The sequence below is a fragment of the Canis lupus genome, chromosome 7 (genome assembly GCF_048164855.1).
Source record: "Canis lupus baileyi chromosome 7, mCanLup2.hap1, whole genome shotgun sequence".
Classification (NCBI taxonomy): Eukaryota; Metazoa; Chordata; class Mammalia; order Carnivora; family Canidae; genus Canis; species Canis lupus.
This window is the reverse complement of record NC_132844.1, coordinates 4,337,566-4,361,720: the sequence shown is the minus strand read 5'-3', so window position 1 is coordinate 4,361,720 and position 24,155 is coordinate 4,337,566. Positions and strand designations below refer to the sequence as shown.

Genomic DNA, 24,155 nt, shown 5'->3' with positions numbered 1-24,155 from the left:
ATCTGTTAGAAACTCTCAGGTTGTGTGCCAGAATCAGAATCAGAAACTCAGGAGGCGGGGCCTGGAAACGTGCAGTGTGAGAAGCCTGCTGGGTGATCTTGATACATAGCAAAGTTTGAGAAGCACTGGCCTAGCTTATTTACAGATTTTTAAATCAAGGAAAGAATATCTGAGGAATATAGAGTGGGGCAGGTAGCTCCCCTCGTTGGATCATGGCCAGCCAGGCCTTCCGGATATTTGACGCCTCAGAGCCACCGTGACAGCACGGCCTAAGTTGCTTAGGACCAACACCAGGGCTCGAACAATCCTGCGCAGAGGCCGGAGGCTTGTGATGGTCACTGGTGATTGCTTGCATGCTTTAATCACAAAGTTATTGACCAAATAACCCTGGAGACAAAAGACAAGCAATCTGCCAGGAAAAAACATTTTTTCCGAATATATTTAAAAACAAAGTACATGGAAAGGAAAAAATTACACTGGGGTCCTCTGTTGTACGATGCATTCATTGCCTTTTAAGGTTGTTTCTTGTTTGGTTCGTCTATTTTTCCGAAACAAAGTGATCTTTGGCCTTATCCCTGGCAATACTGCTTTTGATTAGAAAGACAGAGAGAGAATGAGAATAAAATGAGCTCTCTAGGCCGCTTGGGTGCTGCAGTTGATTGAACGCCCGGCTCTTGGTTTCGGCTCAGGTCATGATCTCCGGGTCGTGAGATCGAGCCCTGCATCAGGCTCTGCACTCAGCAGGGAGTCTGCTTGAGACTCTCTCTCCTTCTCCTTCTGCCCCTCCCGGTTGTATTCTCTTTCTCTCTAATAGATAAATAAATAAATCTTAAAAAAAATGTGCTCTTTAAAAGCATGTCTTTCTTCATCTGATATTTAAGAGAGTTGGAAAAACAAAGGTGCTGAGAAGATGGAGACAAAATGAACCCAGAGACCTGTGTCTGATATGAACCGTTCAGCCCTGAAAAAGGAAATTTAGCACAAGGCATGCCATCCGAAATGACAGCAAATGATCACAGCCCTCGCCACCACCCTTGACATTAAAAATGAATGCTTTCGTTACGGAGAGGAGCTGAGACTCCTGACATGTGCAGCGTGTAAAAGGTGCTGTGTTTCATAAGGACCTAGGGGTGGGAGCACACTCAAGGTCATGGTCTGTTTTAAAACTGTTTTTATTAATGAGCAATTTGTGCTTCCTGACGGGAATGCTTGACTCATGCAGAAAGCAGGGAAAAAGCAAGCAGGCACCACCATTTCCCTCCCCAAAACAACAACAACTGTGAGAGGGATCCCAACCTTTATTCATGTACTCGGTGACAATGTAGATTGGCTCCTCGGACACCACCGCGTAGAGCTGGACCAACTTGTCGTGTTTCAACTTCTTCATGATCTGTGCCTCCTCCAGGAAGGACTCAGGGGACATTGTGCCTGGTTTAAGAGTCTTTATGGCTACTTTTGTGTTTCCATTCCAGGTACCTGCACACATCCCACAATACTGAGTCAAATCAAAGCTCCTCTTTTGAAGGAAACAACAACAAAAAAGCTTTTCAATCAATAGCTCCTTACATAAAGTTAGAGTTTAACTTAAAAACTTTTTTTTTTCCTTTTTTTTTTATAACTTAAAAACTTAATCTCTCTTTTTTTTTTTTTTTTTTGTTGAATGAGGACAATCAAATGTAAGGACTCTGTCAAATATTTTCAACAGGAAAAATGCGTTTACCTTTGGCCGTATTACTTTTTTTCTGATTTCGATATTATGCGACTTTCCTTTTCTGGGGCTCACTCATGTGATTACAAATTGTTACCAAAAGCTCTGGACACTTCTTTACAAGGATGAAAGCCCAATGGTCATTAGAACAGGCCTGGCCATCCCATAGCTATCCCTTCGGCAGTAGAGTGAGCATGGAAGAAGCCATTTTATGAAGAGTGCCATTAAAAAAAAACACATGGCAACACACTGAGGATGTCTGGAAATTTCCTCTAGACTTTCAACTGTCTGCAGTGGATGGGCTACTTGACCGAGTCCTTGAACAGCTGATACATAGGTAAGATTACAAGTATGCTATTGAGCTTTGGCAAGAAGCTCACAGCCTACTTGTCCCATACTTCAACCAGGTAAGGAAAGTTCCTCATGTTAACTGATGGTCAGCCACAAGAACAATAGCTTCTATCAGTTAGAGTGAAAAAATTAAACAGCAGCAAAGAGGGAACAGAAGTATTTAGGCATAACATGTTAAAATCAAGTAGATACAGAGACAGGCCTGGTTTATGATCACAGGTTGCCTCATCTATAAAATATAGGAACGGAACTGGATTATCTTTTGAATCTCTTTCAGCTCCAGAATTAAAAAAAAAAACCTAGGTTCAATGTGTATTCCATTATTAGTCTTATAACTATGAATTAAAACTCTAAGGGAGGGGCACCTGGGTGGTTCAGTGGTTAAGCATCTGCCTTTGGCTCCGGTCCTGGGATCGAGTCTCAGATCAGGCTCCCCACAGGGAGCCTGTTTCTCCCTGTGCCTTTCTCTCTGTGTCTCATGAATAAATAAATAAAATCTTTAAAAAAATCTGCTGAGTTAGATTATGCCTTTACTATTTGTAAAGAAAACTGGTTTAAATGAAGATTAATTTTTATATTTAATATAACTGATTTTAGAATTAAAAAATTCTGTAACCCTTGGGTACTCTGTTCAAGGCATGGTTCATATAATGACGACATGCAGCCTAGAAAAATCTGAGTTAGGAAAGAGCAGTGGCTTATAGAAGAGTTCATTCAAATTATAAAATATCTGACTGCTACATATAAGTGGAGAAGGTGACAATCTGTATGTAAGTGGTCTTTGCTATTTGAGCGCTGTCAGCATCCCAAAATTTTAAATAGAGATTTTTTTCTTCTTCTCTGGTAACAACCCAGTTAGTCTCACTGGCATTCCACCATAACATGGTGTTTTATGTTCAGTAGGAAACAAATTCTTAATAGTACGGCATAATGACTTCAAGTTGATAATTATGCATTTTGAAAATAAATCTTCGTGGAATGTCCAATTCTTCCTGACTGCATAAATGAATTAAAATCTTGGCACCCGCAACTTCAGTTATAAATTGAGCGGATGAAGGAGAGGAAGGCCATATACAGATATTCATATATACTTATTATATAGTAGCTTATACACACATATATGTGCATGTCTGCGTGTCTGTCTCTAACCTTACTGCTCTATCTACAGCTACGTAATACTTATTCCTTGCCAGGTTCTGTTCCAAGTGCTTTCCCTGTGCTAAATCTTTTAATGTTGACCACCCCTAAACACTTAGAGCTACACATAGCAACAGGTACCTATCTTTATTGTTTTTAATTGAATCTAAGAAAGGAAGAAGGCGGATTCCATAAGCACCAACATCTGTCTCACTGACGGAGAGATGTGTTTGGGTGGGGCCAAATTCAAGGATTTTCTCTAAGCCAAGCTGCCATGGACCAAAGGCTGTTATAAAAGAAGTGGGACGGGCCCAGGGCATTCAGCCTTATCAATGACACGACAACCAAATTAAGAGAGGTCTGAGTGGTCTACTGAGCATCCACTACGTGCAGGGGTTCTGGGTATATTGTCCATGTCATCCTCAATCCTGTGAAGTAGATATCATTCCAATTTTACAGATGAGGGAACTAAGGCTCAAAGACATTAACTTAGCCCCTTGCCCATGGTTAATCAGCTAGGAAAGGTTCAAATGCAGGCCCACTGAGAAAAAAAAAAAAAAAAAAAAAGGAAAAAAAAAGCCCATGGTCTTTCCCTATAGTCACCCGTCCATTGTATCTTACCTTCTCAGGTCTTAGGAAGAGGAAACAATGGATTCTTACTGTATTGGTTTCTCGTTCTGTGCACGCCTGCCTTCGTTAACCACGTGATGGAGGATAGAGGAGTACAGCGAAGTATTGCTGTACTCTCAAAATCTGGATGTCCTGTGCCTGACCGGCTACCCAGGTTAAATGTCTTGGTCCCAAAAACTGTGTGTGTGTGTGTGTGTTTGTCCCAAACTGTCTTTTTAATTGGCTCTGAGGTGCAGCCAAAATGCAATGCGCCCTCTGCCTTACCAAGCCACACTTCAGCGAAACACCCCTGACCCAGCTTCTTCTCCAGAAACAACGAATCACGTGCAACTTCCCAAGCATCTTTAGCCAATCCAGAAGTTTGTGGGGTACAACTTGATGCAATCACAGTTAAGTTAAAGCACAAACCATCAGCTTTGTCTACAGGAAAGGGAATTAATAAAGAAAACACAGTCCTTATAATCCATAATCATGCATGCACTAGGGAAGATGGAAGGTGACTTGCCCCTTAGGGCGACACTGAGTTCACTGGGCAAATGTTTGCACTTGAAAATGAAGTGCTGGAATGTTCCTCGTACTATCTTCTGGCTTATGAATTGAGACTCATATGATAGCATAATTTGAGCCATCTGCCAATCATGACCACTACTTCTCTTTTGGAAATTCTGGAATTCTGAAATCAAAATCAAATGTATAATTCCCCACTATCAGTAATTTAAACCTTCTTCCTTCCGGGTCACAAGTCTTTATTTTCACCTTCCATCTTTGATGTTTGGGACTTCCCAAACGAGAGAGCTACTAATAGAATAATTGAGTCTCAGCATACCCATCCATACTTCCCCAAACTGCCCATTTCCCAGTCTCTTGATCAACTGCAGGGATTCTCGAGGGATTTCCCAGACATCTTTGGTTTTGACAGACAGATCGGTAAGCCTTGGCATCCCTTTATGACAGGGAACAACTAGGCGGCAGCAGAGACCTGCGGCTCTCTCTGATGGAGTGGAGACAGCAGCAGGAGAGGGAGAGAAAAGCAGAACATGTGAAACGACACTTAACAGTTGCACAAACCCAGCGAGCGCACAGCATTGCTCAAAACAGGGCTACGTCGGCGGAGAACTGCACGTATCTTGGAAGATTAGACACCACACGTTGAAACATGTTCATTGGAGGTAGAACAGGAAAGACATTTTAAACATGGACTGCTCCATGCCTCCAGGTAGTATATAGGCTACACACATACACAGGTACAGGTACGGCTGTTTTGGTTTCTATACTCGCTAACGAAGAAAAATGTTTTCTGTCCGAGATGCTAATGACATGTCTCTGGAGCCCTGGAGATCTCTCCAGTGACTTCAGAAGTTACCTTTGGAAGACAGAACATCAGCATGACTATCCTCTCCCTTTCTAATATCAAGGGTTCAGGGACTTTCTTTGGTTTGAACATATTTAAAATTGTGACTTTAATTCAGGATTTTTCCATAGAATGTTAGACTGTTATAAGCCAGGAAGACTGAAGATTATACCTGGCTGGGGAAAAAAGAGGTCACATTTCTCTAGGGATTTCTTTGGCATTTTAACTGACTCTATTCTAGCCGTCAGATACTCTTGCTTCTTTGATATTTCCCATTAAAAAAAAATCTTTATAACCGTCTCCAATGCATAATTTAGAAATCTGGTTTCAAAGCAGAAAGAAAGGAAACTGAAATCTGCAGAAACTCAAGGCTGAGAAAGAATCCTATTTCCTATGAAAAAAAGACAAAGGAAACAAGTTATCACTTATGGGCTATTTGGATTTTTTCCCCTTCTCTCTTTTCTTTCTTTTTCTCTTCGTTTTTTTTCTTTTCCTTTCTTTCTTTCCTTTTTTTTTTTTTTTTTTTTTTTAAGGAATATACCTTTTAGAATATAACAGTGGTGAGGGGAAATTGCCTAAATGTCAGATTAAGTGTCTGCCAGGTAAGAAAAAGTAACAAAGAATAAGGGATCGGAGCAGTGACAAAAGCTGTAGAGCGCCTGGCATGTGCAATGGACAGCGCCCCACCCGCCACGTCCCACCGGAGGCCCCTTGGATCCAGGGAAATCCTGTGGAGGGTGGTTGTCTTTTCTCCAGGAACCAGTCTTAAGTTATTTTTTATTCCTTTATGGTAGAACCAGGTTCTGAGATGTTTAGGCAGGAAATTATTTATGTGTCAATATTTCAGAGGCACTTTATTGCATGAGAGAGAGAAAGAGGGAAGAGGCAAAGCCAATATAAAAACAAATCTAACTTGAGATGGAATTTTTTTTTTTTTGAGATTAAAAAACGTCTATTGCTCTTCATATCCTTTCTCTCCTCCAGCTTTACGATGTTATTAACGTGCCCTTTCCAACACAATATTTTCAAATGATCCAAACCCTGGGGATCCTGCTGATGTTTGGCTGTAATGAAATATATTTCGGCATTTGAAAAATCCTTACATGTGCAGGCACTTTGAGTATGTCGCTTAAGCTCAGGGAGATATTCTGCTTCATTTCTCCCAAATATTTCATTAGAATCCATATAAACTAAACCTATCCAATGCCCTAATCAACGAGTACTCCAAGTCCTGTTAATTTTTCACTTTTTCATTAGTGCCCAGGATGAATCGATAGGTATTTCTTATTGCCACTTTCAAAAGATTGCTTTTTTTCGGTGCTAAAAAATTATACACAATTTTTTTAAAAAAAAAATGAGTGTGCACAGAGCAATAGTTGAGGTCAAGCCATGTACTATTTTGGGGTTTTGTTACTGTCCTGAAGAACAGTATATAATGTGTATATATATATATATATGTATGCATATATTATGTGTGTACACATAATACACACACACACATATACAGATCACAGAAAAAACTACAGGGATCAATGGGACATAGATCTGTATATGCATGTGCATCTATGTAAAAATCCACCTGTGTGTATATGTTATGTGGTGCGATAGCCTTGCTAATCTTAGAAAGTAATCGTTTTGACACTTGTATATAAGACCATATTCTTTACTAAAATGTGCGGACTGTACACCTAAATACCTCATAAGCATATATTTCTAGGAACAACACACTAACAGTGACCTCTGGGTGTTAGGACAGCGGCTGATCTAGTTACTGTTTGTAAGCTGGATTTAATACAATAGCTATAACAGATCTAGGAGCTGTGGGCCACACAGTCTACATCTAGTTAGGAAATAGCCGAAGTGGTGGAGGAGTGGAACGTGATAAATGGACTGCAAAATGCATCTGGTCATGGGAATGAAAAGCATGTGCAGCCAGTCCCGTGAGTGCTGAGTGTGAACTGGGGACCCTCGACAGGAGCCCCCCTGCCCCCAACCGTGAGTTCCCTCCCAGACACTGCTCCCTCTCCTGTCACGGTTTCTGATTACAGACCCAGGGGAACAGGAAAAGATGACAACATTTACAATTTAACCTATTGCTTCGTACTTGAGAACTAGAATGTTTTAGAATCTTTTGACAAATGCGTGGAACTAATAACAACCATGGTAAAAAGACATCAACAGAACCTATTCAGCTAAGCCCCACCTTGCCTGGCTGCAAAGAAAACTATGCCACTGCTGACCTTGCTCATGCTTGTACCTCCTCCCCGCCCGACCTCCCTAGGAGCCTCCCGTTCCCTCCAGTGTCCCGGTGGTGAGTAGCTAGAGTCAGGGTTACCTGAGTAATGTTGTACAAGCTGCTGAAGTGTTTCAAACTGGGCCCGGGTGGTAATATAGTATCCACCATTGTCAAGTTTGCGAATTTTATAATGTTTGACATGGTCTCCTTTCATATCATCCCAATCTCGGATCGACAGTGAATAGGCACCTGGTAAATATGCAAAGCATTAGCAGCTCCAATAATTTTGAAAGCTCATTTGTTTTTTGGGTCTCACTTACCTGACTATTCTGATTAATCAATATGAAGAGAACACACACACGCATGTGTGCATGCACGTTTGCACATGCGCATCTGCACACATGCAAATGTGCATGCACACACACTCTTCTACTCAGTAACAGAAGAAGAAAACACATCTTTCTTGCAAATGCCAGAAGTTATTAGCAATTAAGTCATTTTATCCTTGAGAATGAAAGCGTCCTGACCCTCTTCAGTACCCTAGTGTTGCCTAATATGGTATTAGACCCAACTCCCCTGGGGGCGGATGAAGAGAAACACAGACACACAGGCAGGCTGGGGTCTCTGTCCTCATCTTCCTTACCCCTGGAGTGCTGCAGAGTCAGTGGCCACGTGTGTTGAAGAAGGGTAAGGACCGTTTCTCTAGAAGGGAGCCTTCAGATTCCACTTCACTGTCTCAGGAGCACATAACCATGGCTAGTAGATCAAGCTAGAAGGCCACTGCTCCTCCTTTCCCTTGGCCCAGCTCCCTTTTGTGGGCTCTGATGTGTGGGTGGTTAAATAATGGAAGGCCAGTGGTTGGAGGAAGAGCAGTCCTCAGATTTGAAAAAACAAAAGGAATGCAAAAATAACCTGTAGGATTGGTGCCTGAGGAACCACAAGCTGTAGAAATCAGTAACTCTAAAGAACTGCCGTGAATTCTATCATCTTGCATGTCTACAGAAGTGAAGCTGCCTGGCCCCTGTTTTGGGAGAAAGGGCTTGATTCTGAGCCTCTACAGTTCTTTTGGAGCTGTCTGTGGTTCTAGAGCCTGGGGGGGAAACTGAAAATAGGACTCTGCTCACAAGGTGGGGAGGATATGTGCCATTTAAAAATCCTTGTACGTTAGAGAGAAGCCTTTTCATCTGCTCTGACTAATCCACAGATTTGAATGACAACCAAGTTCTTCAACTCCTTATCTTACCTTTGGTGGTTTCACTTTCACGGATAAGAAAGGTACCTCTCGGGTTTCCAAAGGACAAAAGCTGTCGCTCAGCATCTTTTCGGCCAAGTTTTCCAAAGTACCACCTTTAAATGAGATCAAGGGAAGGAAACATTTTGTAAGGGATCATTTACAAAACTGCAGTAGTGATCCTCCTCACCTCCGATCGCATCCCTAGCCTTTCCCCTTCCACGTTTTCCTAGCCTCATCTAGTTCCCTTTCAGTCTGCTCCCGATTCCATCCCTAATCCATCTTTTTCAGTCTTTGAAGAAAATAAATCAGATTGGAATCGTGGGCGATTTTCCTTCTCTTCCAGAGGTGACAAGAACTGGTTTGTGTTAACACTGCCACCTGCATTCACAAGAAGAGAAATCTAAGACCTTGTTTTGAAATGGCAAGTGCAGGAGACCCTTTCCGTGCATGTCTATAAGACCCTGGATTTCTGAGCATAATTACAACACCTGGGAAATAACGAAACGCAGCCTTAGTCTAAGTAAAGATCATTAATCAAGCATTGAAAAAAAAAAAGTCAGGATGGATAAAGAACAGAAACGTGATATTTTCAGTAACTTCGTACCTACAGTGATTTTGGAAAAAAAAAAAAAAAAAAAGAAGCTGTCAAGACTACCCCTAATTTGAGATGACTGCTGCCTTTGGATGCTTGCTTTCATGCTCTTCCTGGCCAGCAGGTGTGAGGACTTGTGTAAATGGAAGATCTGCCCAGCAGATGGGTGGGGATCTGCGCATGTGTGCTCTGGCTCAGCTGCAGGGACAGGTCACTACGCAGTCAACGAGCACGGCCTCACAAACGACTGGCTGTTGCAGCTGTTTCCTATCCTCCCCGTGACAACACCCTGGTGCCGTGTGAGAAGGCGTCGCGTCAAGTCACCTCACAATCTCTGCTGTTCATCTTTTATCTTCCCTTCCGCTCTCTAGCCCTAACCATGGCTTGGCAATTAGCTAACGTTTCTGCAACTAGCTGCTGAGGGAGCAGCAGCAGGTGCCGTGGGAATCCACGACAGAATTCAGGAGAACCCCGTCGGAATCTGTGCACAGACACAATTTTAGAATATTCAACTGTGAGAGGATCCAGTTTCTAAAATGAAATTTTAATTCACTATACTTGAACATAGCTATTATGTGTTCACTGTCAAATTCTTTTGTGAATGAAGGAGCCTCGCTGAAGATAAGAAAAGACACACTCCAAGCGAGCTCCTCGGTGACTTTTAAAGGCACCAGACTGTGCAACAATCCTAACTTAGCGCTAGACGGTATAAAGAGAATCACAACAATTATTTACGAGAAATGACTTTCTGGGTTTGCATCGGTTGCCGGATGAAAACGCAGTATAAATGCAAATGGTGGTGAAAAGAGAACAGTTGGAACAATGGGCTGAACCAAGACAATAGCATTTTAAGATAATGGTAATTAATTGCCTATGTAAAGCCATAGGCGTTATCTTCTTAAGATGCTAATTTATTCTTTAAGAACGACGTATTTTAAAAACTGACCATTACAAATATAGCTTAAATATATAGTCGGTAGGTTCTCAGTTAAATCAAAGTATTGCCACCTTTTAGTGGTACCTTTTATTCTGAAAGAACGCACAGATGTTGGCAAATCTGCCCCCCAAAATAAAAATTCAATACAAATTCCTTTATTCTCTGATGATAAAACACACTCCCTAGGAGAAAAAAATGAGTGCAGAACCACTGAGTATTTGAGAGTGGGAAACAAAACCGGTCTCCTTAGAGCAAATATAAAGGAATTAAAGGCAAGACAGTGATCCTGTTGGGAATTTGGTTGGGGTGCACCGTCTAATCCTCCCCGTCGTGCTTAAACAAATCCAGGGCAAAATGCCATATCAGAGCCAAAGGATGGCGGGCTTCGTGGCTGACTCTCCTTGCCCCCCTTACTGGTCAGGCAAGGCCACCAGAAGAGGCAGATGCCCAGGGTGTCAGGGAGGAGGACAGGTTCCCCGGATCTGGGAGTCATGGGCCAGTTTTCTTTCCCTCAGTTCAGAAATGAGGGTTGCCACACGGGCCACTCTCATTAGTTCTCCCTTTTGGAAGCGACCATGACTCTGCGCAGGCCAGGAGAAGGAACGATGGTTGTCCCCTCTAGAATGCCCTCAGCCTGCCAACCATCTTCCCAGACCGGTACCAGTGAAGTCCTTGGTCTGACAGTTAACTGCGAGTCACGATTTACCATCACAGAAACCAACCAAGATGGCAACTCAAAGGAGAGGAGCATTTGAAATGCATCATCAGGGGATCCCTGGGGGGCTCAGCGGTTTGGCGCCTGCCTTTGGCCCAGGGCGCGATCCTGGAATCCCAGGATCGAGTCCCACGTCAGGCTCCTGGCATGGAGCCTACTTCTCCCTCCTCCTTTGTCTCTGCCTCTCTCTCTCTATCATAAATAAATAAATAAATAAATAAATAAATAAATAAATAAATAAATCTTAAAAAAAAAAAAAGGAAATGCATCATCAGAGGATTCCCTGAGCTGTGGAACATGCCATAGGTGAGATATTTCTACCTGGGCATGGAAGGTATGTCTTCAGTACCCCCTTAATATTTCCCATTACTCTAAGAAAGAACTCAATCTGATCTTTGATAATTGTTTGCCTCCTTGATCACCCCCCTCCCTGTCCCCCTTGCCTTTCTCTTTCCCTCCCCACTCCCATTCTTTCTCCCTTCCTCTCTCTTTTTTTTTTTCCAGTGGACTATATTATAGGCTTAGAGCCTTGGGTTCACAGTAATAATATATGCTCTGGCCAGAATTGCATCACATTTTCCCGATTACTTTGTATCTGTGGCAAATACTATTGGGTTTTCAATAGACTTGGGATGTAATGCTCCCTTTCAAACTGTATTGACGTATTATTACGTCAATAATAGTACAAGTATCCCACAGACAGGGCACAGGCCGCAGCACAACGCCTGGGAGAACATGGCATCAGCATACTCTCTCAACCCTGAAGTCGCTCTAGAGAACTTCTTCTCCCCGCAACCTGCACAAAGTTAATGGCATTTCACTGTGACAGCTAACTTTTAAAAGCAAATAGTTGAGTGAAAACAACAGAAACAAAACATACTCTTCTGCCTGGATTGAGTCGACTGGAGCCACGTAATTGCTGGGAATGTAACCAGTCTCTCCGGTTGTCAAGGAGCGGGCTTCCCACCAATCTCCTTCCCTGCAGAGAACAAGGAGAAAAGGAAGTGAGTGCGCAGATCATTTTAATGCCAACGCCGTTAGGGTATCAAAGACTATCTCCCAGTCATCTCATTGGCTGATTTCTGCAAATTCCAACATAGGCCTCTGCGAGGGTCACGCGGCTACCATCAACGTCAGCTGTGACTCGAATCCAGGGCTTGTCTCTCATCTCTTATTTTACTTGCAAATTAGGAATGTAGGACCCTGGCCACAAGGGGGTTCTCCTGGGGGGTGGATGGGCATTGTGCTTGGTAAGGGTCCCCAGCTTGGACAGAGGGGAAGGGTACTCGGCCTCAGGCTACGTTAGAAAAACCCTGTAACGAGGAACCAACTGGTAGTTATGGGAGGTGCGGGACGTGTGATCGTGGTAGACGTTCACGACACGTGCACGGGTCAACCGGCCACACTGTCCACACCGCACAACCCGTCACACCGTACACGACCCATCGCAAGGTACACAGTGTGGTGTGTCAGTGACATCTCAGCAGAGCTCGAGGAAAGGCAGAGCATGCACGGCCTCTGCTAATTTAGCTCACAGTCCCGCCGCGGTCGCACATCCCGAGGCAACCGGCATCCTCTGGTACTGCTGGGGAGATGCACACCGGTCGCCGGCTCTAGTGTTGTTTTGCTCGCCACGGAACGGATGTATCAGAAAAGAACAGAACAGGGCAGCTGCCGACGGTCTGAGAGGGGAAGCCTGTCAGGAGGCCCAGGCCCGGATGAAAGCTCACCCCGGGCCTGCCGTGCTTGCCGTCAAGACAATGGGTCGAATCCTTACAGCACAGGACAGGCTGAGCTTGCTCAGAGTGTGCAGCCTGCGGTTCATTCCTCGGCCGCCCACAGCGCTGACCTGAGTCTGCTGGGCCGGAGGGAAGCGTGGGGAGCCGCGTGCGTGCGGGTGCACGGGGGGAACAGACAGTGGCCGGGCCTGAGGTTGAGTCTCAGCGCCGCGGGACACCCAGCGTTCCAGGAGGCCGCCTGGCCTGTCTCAGCCTGCGGGTGGGGGGCAGAGGGCCGTGCTGCAGGCCTGTAGCGCCCCGTCAGCTTAGGACAAGACGGCTCAGGTTGGCGGTGAGAGGTCATGTGTTTAGGCTCAGGGCCACGGATGTGTGACGGAGAGCGCGGACGGAGCGTGTGCCCCCTCCACACAGCGGCGCGGGGCTGCGGCCCCGCCAGTGCGACACCCCCAGAACCTGCACCTGCCCGGGCCAGCACCCTTCAGCACCCCGGGCCTGCCCGATTGCTCTCCAGCAGGGGCCCGGCGCCGTCTCGCCTTCCTTTTTTGGTCCATGGAGGCAGCAAGAGAAATCCCTAGCCTTTTTTTTTTTTTTTTAAATCATTTTATGGCTGGACTCTGTGTCAAAACCCTCAGCCATAAAATGATGTTGTGTGTTGGCTTCTGGCCCTGGTCAAGATCTCCCTCAGACCGACAGCATTAGGCAGAGAATGACCAGCCTCTGTATGACCAGAAGCCTTACTCCAGAGCCCCGTTCTGCAGACTGATTCTGCGTGAGGTGACTGATGAGCAGTAACTCTAGATAGAATTTAATAAAGCAACAGACAATGATGACAAGCCCACACGTATTCTGGGTGTGGTTTTGGGGGCAGTGCTTGGTGGCACTGGTGGCACAGAACAGCTCATGAGAAAATGGGGTGCTGGCAAAGGCTTTTAAAGACTCTCATGTCTGGTTGTTTGTATGTTTTTTAAGATTTTATTTATTTATTCATGACGGACATAGGGAGAGAGAGGCAGAGACACAGGCAGAGGGAGAAGCAGGCTCCATGCTGGGAGCCCGACGCGGGACTCGATCCCGGGACTCCAGGATTGCGCCCTGGGCCAAAGGCAGGCGCCAAACCGCTGAGCCACCCAGGGATCCCCTGGTTGTTAGTTTTTTAATTAACTTATTTATTTTAAGAGGGGAGAGGCAGAGGGGGAAGGAGAGAGCAAATCTGAAGCAGGCTCTGAGATACAAGGCTCCATCCCACGACCCTGAGGTCACATGACCTGAGCTGAAACCAAGAGTCAGACGCTTAACCTACTGTGCTACCCAGGTGCCCCTAAAAGCTTACGTTTTAATTCACTTTTCGGTCTTTCCCTTTTTGAGCCTGTTTAACAAATTTAAACAGATACATCCACCAAAACGGGGAGATAACTTCTCACACCTAGGAAGCCCTTTGTTAATCAATCTTAAATTTAGTTTACGTCCAGATCTGTCTTATGAAATGACTGGTATGTACCAAAGGATATGTGTGCATATGAACACCTGTGGACCCACACCCGACCGAAGAGCTGCGTCTTTACTGATCATATGAAATCTACTCCATGCTGTTCCCCTATTGCATTCCTCTGCCTTTTGGGGCTCACATCACGAAATTCAAACTGGTTCATGTTTGAACAGTTTGTATTGGTTTATCTCTGCGTCCTCCAAAAGAAATACGCGCCCTTGTTCAGTACATCACCTAGGAACACATGTGGAAGTTGTTTTTTTTTTTTTTTTTCCTTTGGGACACATGCTAAGAAATGGTTTTGGAGGCTTTAAAATGGTGACATGTTTACTGCTCCGAAATTCCACTAGATGGAGACATTTCATTATTAAAAAGAATAACAATACCCACCACCTCTCCACCCTCTTCTTTCTCTCTCCCTTACTCTACTTCCCAAACCCCACACCCAGGAAATGCTCCAGAATAGCAAAAAATCAAGAGCTTTCAGCAGAAGCTTATCTTTTAGTGCAACCTTCATCAAGTGAGTTCTAATCGACTTAAATGAAGAGGAAGAAAGTCTAATATCAGGGTTGGGGAACATGGAAATGTCATCTGAGGCAGGAAGCCAATACATTTTTTGGGGCAGGGACAAGCCCAAGTCTGATTCAGATGATCTGGGATTAATCAAGTAAGGTCGACTCTTGGGACGCCTGGGTGGCTCAGCAGTTGGGTGCCTGCCATTGGCTCAGGTCATGATCCCAGGATCCGGGATCGAGTCCCACGTCGGGCTCCCCGCAGAGAGCCTGCTTCTCCCTCTGCCTGTGTCTCTGCCTCTCTCTCTGTGTCTCTCATGAATAAATAAATAAATCTTAAAAAAAAAGAAAAAAGTAAGGTCGACCCTTGAACCACATAGGTTGAACTACACAGGTCCTCCTGCATGCAGATCTTTTCCAATAAAACCAGTAAACGTACTCTCTTCTTAGGATTTTCTTAATAACATTTCCTTTACTCTCATTTTATTCTTAAGAACATTGCATATAATACAGATAACATAGAAAATGTATGTTAACGGACTGTTAATAGTCCTTACCTGTTATTGGTAAGGCTTCCAGTCAGTACTAGAAGATTAGAAGTTAAGTTTTTGGGGGCGTCAAGGTTAGATGCAGTTTTTTGACAGCATGTGGTGAGTGGCGGGAGCTGGTGTCCCTAGCCCTCCCCCATTGTTCGAGGGTCAACTATAATTTCCCATTTCAAACCCAGCATTGATGTCTCATTTTGGTGTTGGCACCTAGATAGTTTAGCACAGATTAGAATCCAACTATCAGCTCATCTTAAAGTCATGTATCAGGAATTCATGATTTTTCTTTTAAGTGACTCCATTAATCTCACAAGGGTTTTCAGTTACTCATGAGAAAGATAAAATTCTTTTTATTTTTTGAGGCCATCTAGGGTCACTTTTTCCATCAAAGGAGATATAAGGTGACAAGGCAACAATGTATTATATAGTAAGCCTCACAGGTTGTGCCCAGAAAGGCTGGTAGACTCGAAATATTAAAAATAAATAAATAAATAAAATAAATAAACAAAAGCAAAACAAAACAAAAAAACCCCCAAAACCTTTGAGCAAATGAATAAATCCTCTTTTTAATACATTAGAGGCCAATTCACCCACAGATAAATGATACTTTTTATAAATCATTCACCTTGATTCAGGAAAACAGAATCTGGACTATGGTACTTTCTACTTCTTGAATTATTGTAATGAACGTTTTCAAAACTGCACTTAAAAAAAAAACCACCTGTTCTTACAGTTCAGATTATTTCATGAATTTAAAGTTGGTGAGGTTTTTCTTTAACTGTTATCTTGTTTTGATTTAAATATGTGATTTAAGGCTCTGGTTTAGAATGACTTTTAAGTTTTTATAGCAGCTTCCCCTCGTCCTCTGATTTATTTATTTATTTTTCGTCCTCTGATTTAAAGACTTATTAAGAGAGCCTGTTTTCAGTCCCCCAATTTGCTCATAAAGTTTGTTGGCCCCAGGAGCCTAGGGCCCTGATGCAGCCGGAAGTGGTGTTTGCAAAAAGAAGTTGGTCTGGTCTGTTGAGCTGTGGAGCATTTTTATTATAAATGCTATATTATTTTCAAATTTGGTTACTGTCATCTTACTGTCAGAGTATCCGTAACAATTCTATTGTGTGCTTGGAGGGGACTGTAAACCAGAATTTCTCCTTATCAAGATGAAAAGAACTTTGCAAGGAGTCAGTACCCTAGGCACTATTCCACTCTGTGCAACATGTATATTGTATTTTATTGATTTTTTATATTTATTTATTTATTTATTTATTTATTTATTTATTTATTTATTCATTCATTCATTCACTCATTCATTCATGAGAGACCCAGAGACCCAGAGAGAGAGGCAGAGACACAGGCAGAGGGAGAAGCAGGCTCCCTGCAGGGAACCCAATGGGGACTCGATCCCAGAACTCCAGGATCATGCCCTGAGCCGAAGGCAGATGCTCAACCTCTGACCCAACCAGGCGTCCCTGTATTATATTTTAAAGAGTCACTAGTTTTAGGTGGTAAATCACTAGTCATGAAATGTGAAAATAGGGAATAAAATAAGATGAATTTAAATAGTTTGCTAAATGGGTTCAAGTTTAATAATGTCCAAATATACTGCACTGAGCACTTGTAGTAGGTCGGGGAAGAACCCTTACCCCATGTGGGGCGGTGGTGTCACTGGCTCTGGGCCCATGGCACACAGGGGTACCACATGCTTCCTGCTGCCCTTGAGAACACAAAGGCCAGCCCTGCCACCTCCCATTTCTGCCTCCTGGCAGGGTATGGGGTGGGAGGGCACACTCCCTTGGAGGAGAGAACAGAGCACCATCCCCCTCCCCGCCAGCGGGGGAGGGGGGGGCTGGGAGAGGCTGGGGGAGGGGGCTCCTTCTGCCATCTGGTTCCCAATTACTGCTTGGTTTGTCCTTCACAATTTCCTCTTCCCCGTCATTACCCTTTACTTCAAGATACTGTATTTGTTGTAAAAATCTTATTTTTTTCCCCCGACAACCTTGAAAAAGGGCATTTAAATGGCATGTAGGATGAGGAATTCCACTGGCAAGAAGGAAGAACATTAAGGGTGAAAAAAAACAAAACCTTTGCAATATTTTCTTCTAAGAGAAGCGGGCCCGAGGCTGGAAGTCTGTAAACACTGAAGGCCATGCATGCAAATCCTCAAATACAGTCTGAGATAGACTGGATCCTCCTGGACTGTTTCTCCAAAATTTCAATTGAATGCCACTGTATATCCTATCCAGATGAACGAAGGAAGAAGTCACCAGTTTGACCTTGGCGAGGACTGGCTTTCCAAGTAGCCTGTGATCCAATGTGTAGATACCCTGGCAGTGTGGACAAAACCCGCAGAACAACAGCTGTGTGGTACTTCCTACCGCTTCTCAGTTCTTACCTTTCGGAAGTTGGTTAAAAGTTCCAACCAACTTCGGGACTGAGAGAATATTACACAGGATGGGGAGGGGAAGTGGAGGGTATTTTGGAATTTCAAAGTAAGTAGACTCTAAGGAGAAGCATTCATCTGAGAATCAAACTAACAATAAGGAATCACAGATCAGAAGAGATCAAAGCCAAATTCCCCTCTTCCCCGCCAACCTTCCAAACTTTCATGTATCTTGAAAGGTTCAGTCCCTTCTGGGGTGGGGGGTGGTCCTCTGGGCCCTTCTAAGACTAAACCTGACATGGTCCTCAGGATGCCATCCCCACACCTCACCCTCGGCTCCTCTGTGCACCTGGGAAGCCCCTTAACTTGAGCCTCTGGCCCCTCATATGTCAAACGATGACACCGAGGCGCATCTCAGACAACTGCCATGAAGAATAAATGGGAACATTTGCAACTTGTACATGGCTGGTGATAGGAGCCTTCAATTAATGGCAGCTGTTTGCTATTTTTTTTTTTTTTTTTAAATCTCTGTGGCTATAAGGGGGCTTGTAGGGAGCAGGTAATGTTCTTCTGGCTCTCAGTGCTGGTTGCACAGGCATGTTCAGTTTGTGCAAATACAGCAAAGTGCACACTTTTAAAACACTGTGGTAAAATATGCACAGCAAAATTTACCATCTCAACCATTCTTAAGTGTGAAGTTGGATAGCACTAAGCACATTCACATTGTTGCATGACCACCACGCACACTTCTGAAATGTCGTTTTCTGTATTTAATTAGTTAAAAAAAAACCCAACCACACCCATTAATGATGACAATAATACTAATTAAAAATAGTCCCAACAACCTGGTGGCTCCTATGTAGACACTGCTTTCTGAGGTCCAGTGGAGTCACTAGTCTCTTCTGGGGGGAATCTAGCTCTTGTCCTTGAAAGGCAGTGTATTCTGAGTGTTGGGGGCATCCCAGGGAAGGAAGGATGGGGCTTCCCAAGGAGGCAGTTTTCAGGCCTGATGGAGCTCCCTATGACAAAGGAGTTCCCTATGTCTCTTTCCTAGGACAGGGATGCCCTGGGGCGCCTCTCCCTCCTCTTGCTCCCCTCTCTTCTCCCTGGAGCTCTCAGCAAAGCTGAAGAGCCGGGCTTTGACTGGTCCTTCTGCCATTACAGTTTGCTCAGGGAATGGAGTAGGGAGCAATTGGATCTGGCGGCACAGAAACACTTCCTGGCGGGCCTTCAGCCTTGGAGTGGCATTCCTCCCAGGTCACTGGGAAGTGCTCACAAGGAAAACTTGAGGAATGGGGAGGAGGCCTGAGTTGCTGATGGACATCATCATTTTCCTTTTTTTTTTTCTACTGGGGGGAGGGTAGAGGGAGAAGTAGAGAGAGACTCTTAAGGGCTCCATGTTGGGGCTCGATCTCACAACCATGAGATCGTGACCTGAGCTGAAATCAAGAGTCCAAAGCGTAAATGACTGAACCACCAGGAGCCCTTTGTGTGCGTGCGTGTGGGCGTGTGTGCGTGTGCGTGTGTGTTTTAAGTAAACCCTATCCTCAATGTTGGGCTTGGACTCACGACTTCAAGATCAAGAGTTGCATGCTCTACTGACTGAGCCAGCCAGGTGCCCCCACCACTATTTTCTTTGAAGCCTGAAGTTTTCAGGCAGCCACACTGCCTTAACCTAATAGGGGCAATATTTAAAAACTAAGGGAAATCTGTTTCCCTATATGTGATGCCATATATACCTATATTTACTCTTTTTAAAAAAAAATTTATTTATTTTTTCATGAGAGACAGAGAGAGAGAGAGAGAGAGAGAGACATAGGCAGAGGGAGAAGCAGGCTCCATGCAGGGAGCCCAATGTGGGACTCGATCCTGGGTCTCCAGGATCACGCTGTGGGCTGAAGGCAGGTGCTAAACCACTGAGCTACCCAGGGATCCCTATATATACTCATCTTAATGGAGATATTAAATGTAGTGAGTGAAAACTGAGTGATTCTTACCCTTGAAATTTCCCCAATGCCTGTGTAACTGTTGTTCCTACTGGTCACGTCTAAAATGCACACATTGTAGTCATACACAAGTGGGCGAAGTCACTTCTCCTTCCATCTCACAAAGATTTCAGTCACTCGCAAATTTTCACTATGGGGAAACGCCTCCACAGGCTTCACCAATTGGAATATTTAACAGTTTTGAAAACAGAAGGTACTTGTTACCAGCTCTAAGTGAGGGCTCAGCTAGTGCAACTTGTGAAAGGCAAAAAACAAAAACAAAAACAAAAAAAATCTCTAGGCAGAGAGAGAGAGGGTAATGTGGGTAGCCAAGCTTTGTGCCAATTATCTGAAAATGCAGATCTGCAGGGGGCGGTATGGGAATTTTTCCAACCTTTGAATCAAAACTATCAACTCTGCTACTTTATGGTGTCCTCCAAAAAGCTCCTTGGACACCATAATACTGCACTGATTCATCAATTCTTCATAAGTTCAGTATCTACTCATTAATGAGGTTAGCAGGTGTTCCTTTAGCATTTCAGATACTAAAAAGACACAGACTGGTAACACAAGTATTCTTTCCCAATCTGAACATACTCCCCCCCCCCCCCCCATTTCCCTCTCCAAACTTACGAGCTGTTCAGTATTTGGAATTTCTCTCCTTTGTGAAAACTCAGGTCATCTTCTGTCCGTGCTTCATAATCATAAAGGGCTACAAACAGGGTCACTCCTGAGAAAACAAAATCAAAAGGGGAGAGATTATTACTCAAGGGGAAATTCATTCCAAGAAATTAAATTTTCACTCAAATCTCATTCTCAAAAACTACATCTAATCAGCACTGATAACACAGTGCGGTGATGTGATTAATGTGTGATAGCAGAGTTGCAGGGCGGAATTTCTGCCTCGGTCTTTGTAGGGGAAGCATTATTTGACCCGACCAAAACCTAGAGCTGGAGGTGCACTTCTCTGTGCACCTCTGAATGAGTCCTCGGGAAGAGATGGGCATTAACATCATGTCCACAGCCAAGGGGGCAGCAGCAGTGTTACCGCTCAGATCTGCGGAGGTCTGCAGCAATTAAAGACATCTTTTATCTGACACAAATTCTCCTCCTCTCAGGAGCCCACGTTAGTCCAGGGTAAAACAGAGCACTTCTTCCCATGACCTGACAGTAATGTAGAATGTAACAGGAAACTCCTTCTGCAGCCTGGGACTGAGAAGACCTACTCCATTAAGTTCACCCCAATTAGATGATGTCTTGCTCTTGGCATCTGCAGTTGCTCTGGGACTCCCTCTCTCCTATCATAAATTTGCCTATCCTTGCATTGATTTGCACTTATTCCTCCTCATACCCACTCTATGTGTTCTTATCTGAGGGGCTCCCCACAGAGGCCCCTCCTGCTTTGCGCAGGTCTGGTGTCAACAATGACAAATCTCCAGCATCCCATGTGGCCTAGGACCTCCTTCATACAGTAGGCAGACTTCTAAGATAGTCCTCAAGGACTCCAACCTCCTGGTATTCATGCTCTTGTGTTATTCCCTTCCCTGGAGTGTGGGCAAACCTAGTGACTTGCTTCTAACCAATAGGACATGGCAAAGGTGATGGGACGTCCCATGAGTGATTAGGCTCCAAAAGATTGTGATTTCTATCTTCCCAGCAGACTCTCTGTATTGCCACTTTTGGCTTAAACACTTTGATTAAGTAAACTGCCATGTTGGAAAGGCACACATGACAAAGAGCTGAGGGTGGCCTCTGGCTGAGAGCCAACGAGGAACTGAGTCCTGCCAGCACCACATGAGCTTGGCAACAGATCTTTCTCAGTTGGACTGTGAGGTGACTATGGCCCAGCCAATACACCTTGATTGCAGCCGGTGAGAAGTTCTGAAAAGGGGGATCTAGTTAAGTTATTCCTGGATTTCTGACCCACAGGAACTGTGAGATCATAAATATGTATTGTTTTAAAGCTGCTGAGTTTGCGGTATGTTATGCAGCAATTGTTAATGAGTACATTCCATTTCTCGGCTCTCTGGCTCCTCATTTGGATCTCCACACATTTCACAGTGCCTGATGTGGCCTAAAGAACGCACAACATGGATTTCACTCTTTACCAGGCTGCCATTTTGCCATGTTGGTAGTTCCGAGGGAGCACATGTGCCTTTGGGACTATTCAAAAACCAGAGAAGGAGCTGGGGCTTGTTTTTCTACCCCATCCCAAATGGGGCTTCCTATAGGAGACCTGGCACCCAGAAGGTCTGACCATGCAAAGCAGCAGGGCTCATTTGGCAACTTTAAATTTCTTTGAAAGCCTGAAAAAGAGACTGGCTTAAAACAAAGAAGTGGAAGCCTATAAGATCATGTCTGTTCTCACTGAACACTCTATTAACAGATTCCTTTTGTTACATAATTTAAAAACAAGCCCTAGCTCCACCGTGAGGAAGACAAGGCACATGAGGGCGGATACTTCCAATCTCCCACTATCTCCCCTGCATCAGCTGGCAAGTTCTTACTGGGGTTTTTAATCTTCTAAGGATGGAGGGGAGAGTCAAAGGAGGTCACAGGGGCACACAGGCACTGTTCTTGGCCTTAAAGCACTAAAAGCAGTGGCGGAGAGACACACATGCACACACAGCAAAGCCAAATAATACAAGGCCGAAGAGTGTGCCAACATTTGGGAGTACTATGTTTTAACTTCCAAATCTTAAAAGGGACCAGGCAGCCTCATACTAAGATTGTCCCTAACTACAGTATAGACTCCCATGTTCAAGGTGAGTAGCCCTTTCTAGTGACCTTATGAATGACACCTGCAGACACAGGGATTCATATCCAGCATTCATGAATGAATGAACAAACAAGGTCGATGTCTGCGTCAGCAGAATTCAGTCTGGTTGGCAAAGAACTCAGCAGGCACAGAAGTGTGTGCTGGTGCATTTTTGGCTCTTTTTTATCCCCCTCTTGTATCCTCAGAGACAGACTTCCATAAAATGCCTCCTCCCTTCCTCCCTCCATTCCAGGAAGGTAGGAAGGATAGGTGAGTGTACTAACATCCACTTGCTCATGTGAGGCTGACTTTAAAGAGAAAGTTGGAACCACTACAATATAATGATAAAATGCCCAAAACTCTGGATCAGGCGCCTTGGATATAACTATGCTGCTTTATCGTAGGCAGAGGTGGGGGTAAGGGCAACAATCAACCAAACCTGTTAATGCCTCAATAGGGCCAACTCCCCAGGTAAAAAGGCACAGTGGGTTCTTATATAAGACATGATGAGCCAAGAGCATAATTGGCTGATGTACATTTCTTTAAACTTTTCTAATAAACAAAACAGTATGGAACAAATAATGTCAAATATCTAGTTACCATGATTCACATGCTGGGAAGAAGATTTGGAAGGCTAAGGATGCATGAGATAACTTACAAATATTTTGCAAAACATATGTCTGAGAATGTATGCCAGATATTTTATGAAGTATTAGCTAAGTCAGCAAATGTACATGGCAGTAAAACAGAGCCTTGTGGTGGGAAAGAGAAGGAAACTTAAAAAGCAAAACAAAACCAAAGCTGAGAAGGATCCCTTAAGGATACATGAGATTCGATTTTAAAATACAAGAATACATGATATACTTGAGGGCTGATAAACTCAGTCATATGGAAGATGATGGGAAGATCAGAAACAGAATTAACGAAGATGAATGGCCAAAAACTAATGCTACCCAATGTCTGCACTGGCTGGGAGGTGCCAGTGGAAGATGAGAGAGGTGCCAGGTGGAAGATGAGGGAGGAGGTGCTGCCCCCACCCCCCCCCGCCCACAAAGTGGCTCTTAACTGAGGGGTGGGAGGAAGTGCACTGATATCTGGAGAACTCAAAACATACATTCTCAGATCCAGTCCTGAAAGCTTCTGATGCAAAAGATCTGGGATGGGAATCAGTATTCCAAAAAAGCTGTTACTCAGCCAGCCACGGTTGAGTCTGCCAGTCACGGTTGAGACCACTGACTGGCCTAGACTACCTTAGCAGAAGCTGTACCTCTCAACCCATGCAGCATCCTCACAGAGCAGCAACCTGAGGTCCCCCTGTACCACTATAGATAGCATTTTCATTTGTCCATCAAGCTCTGGTTTTGTTTTTTTTTTTTTTTTTTTTTTTTTAATAGCCCTTCATCTGCCTTGGATAGATGGGGACTGATGAAAAACCGAATGTTAAATCCTTTGTCAAAGGGAGCTGCCTGGAACACAAATGTTCAATTGACAAAAGAATTAAGAATGGCTTAATGCTTACCCGTTCCTCCCCTGGTACGCAAGGTCCCGGTATGAGATGAAGAGTTCACACCCCCAAAGACAGTGAGTCCTTGGCCTCCGGCCGCGTGGAAGTTGTTGTAGTTTGGGATGGAGGTCACGCCGAAGCTGGGGTAGTGCTGAGGAGTGGGGTCTGTGCCATAGCGGTACCCGGAGCTCTGGTTCAGGCTGCCATCCCTCTCCTCTGTCAGTTTTGTTGCTTCTTTATCCTTACATTGCACACAGCCCATTATCTAAATTCCTGTTGAACACAAAAAGGAAGCATGTGAACTTGGATGCTCCTCAGTTGCTGGGTTGCTGGATTAAAGAGGAATCATTTGTCA

At 44.3% G+C, this 24,155-nt stretch overlaps 1 protein-coding gene across 4 annotated transcripts in view; it reads right to left on the bottom strand.

Moving 5' to 3' along the window:
- The window catches only part of FYN (FYN proto-oncogene, Src family tyrosine kinase), a 211,013-nt gene that overhangs the window by 33,436 nt on the left and 153,422 nt on the right, over positions 1-24,155 (bottom strand). For 3 of the 4 annotated variants that reach the window (XM_072831720.1, XM_072831721.1, XM_072831722.1), the window contains 7 exons: positions 23,816-24,073; positions 20,172-20,268; positions 11,772-11,870; positions 8,657-8,760; positions 7,513-7,662; positions 4,653-4,817; positions 1,297-1,476 (listed from right to left, as the gene is read on the bottom strand). In XM_072831720.1, the coding sequence (XP_072687821.1) occupies positions 1,297-1,476; positions 4,653-4,817; positions 7,513-7,662; positions 8,657-8,760; positions 11,772-11,870; positions 20,172-20,268; positions 23,816-24,062 (1,042 nt within the window). In that variant the 5' untranslated portion in view covers positions 24,063-24,073. Of the gene's footprint in view, positions 1-1,296; positions 1,477-4,090; positions 4,247-4,652; positions 4,818-7,512; positions 7,663-8,656; positions 8,761-11,771; positions 11,871-20,171; positions 20,269-23,815; positions 24,074-24,155 lie in introns of all 4 variants that reach the window. The other variant, XM_072831723.1, reaches the window with a different exon arrangement.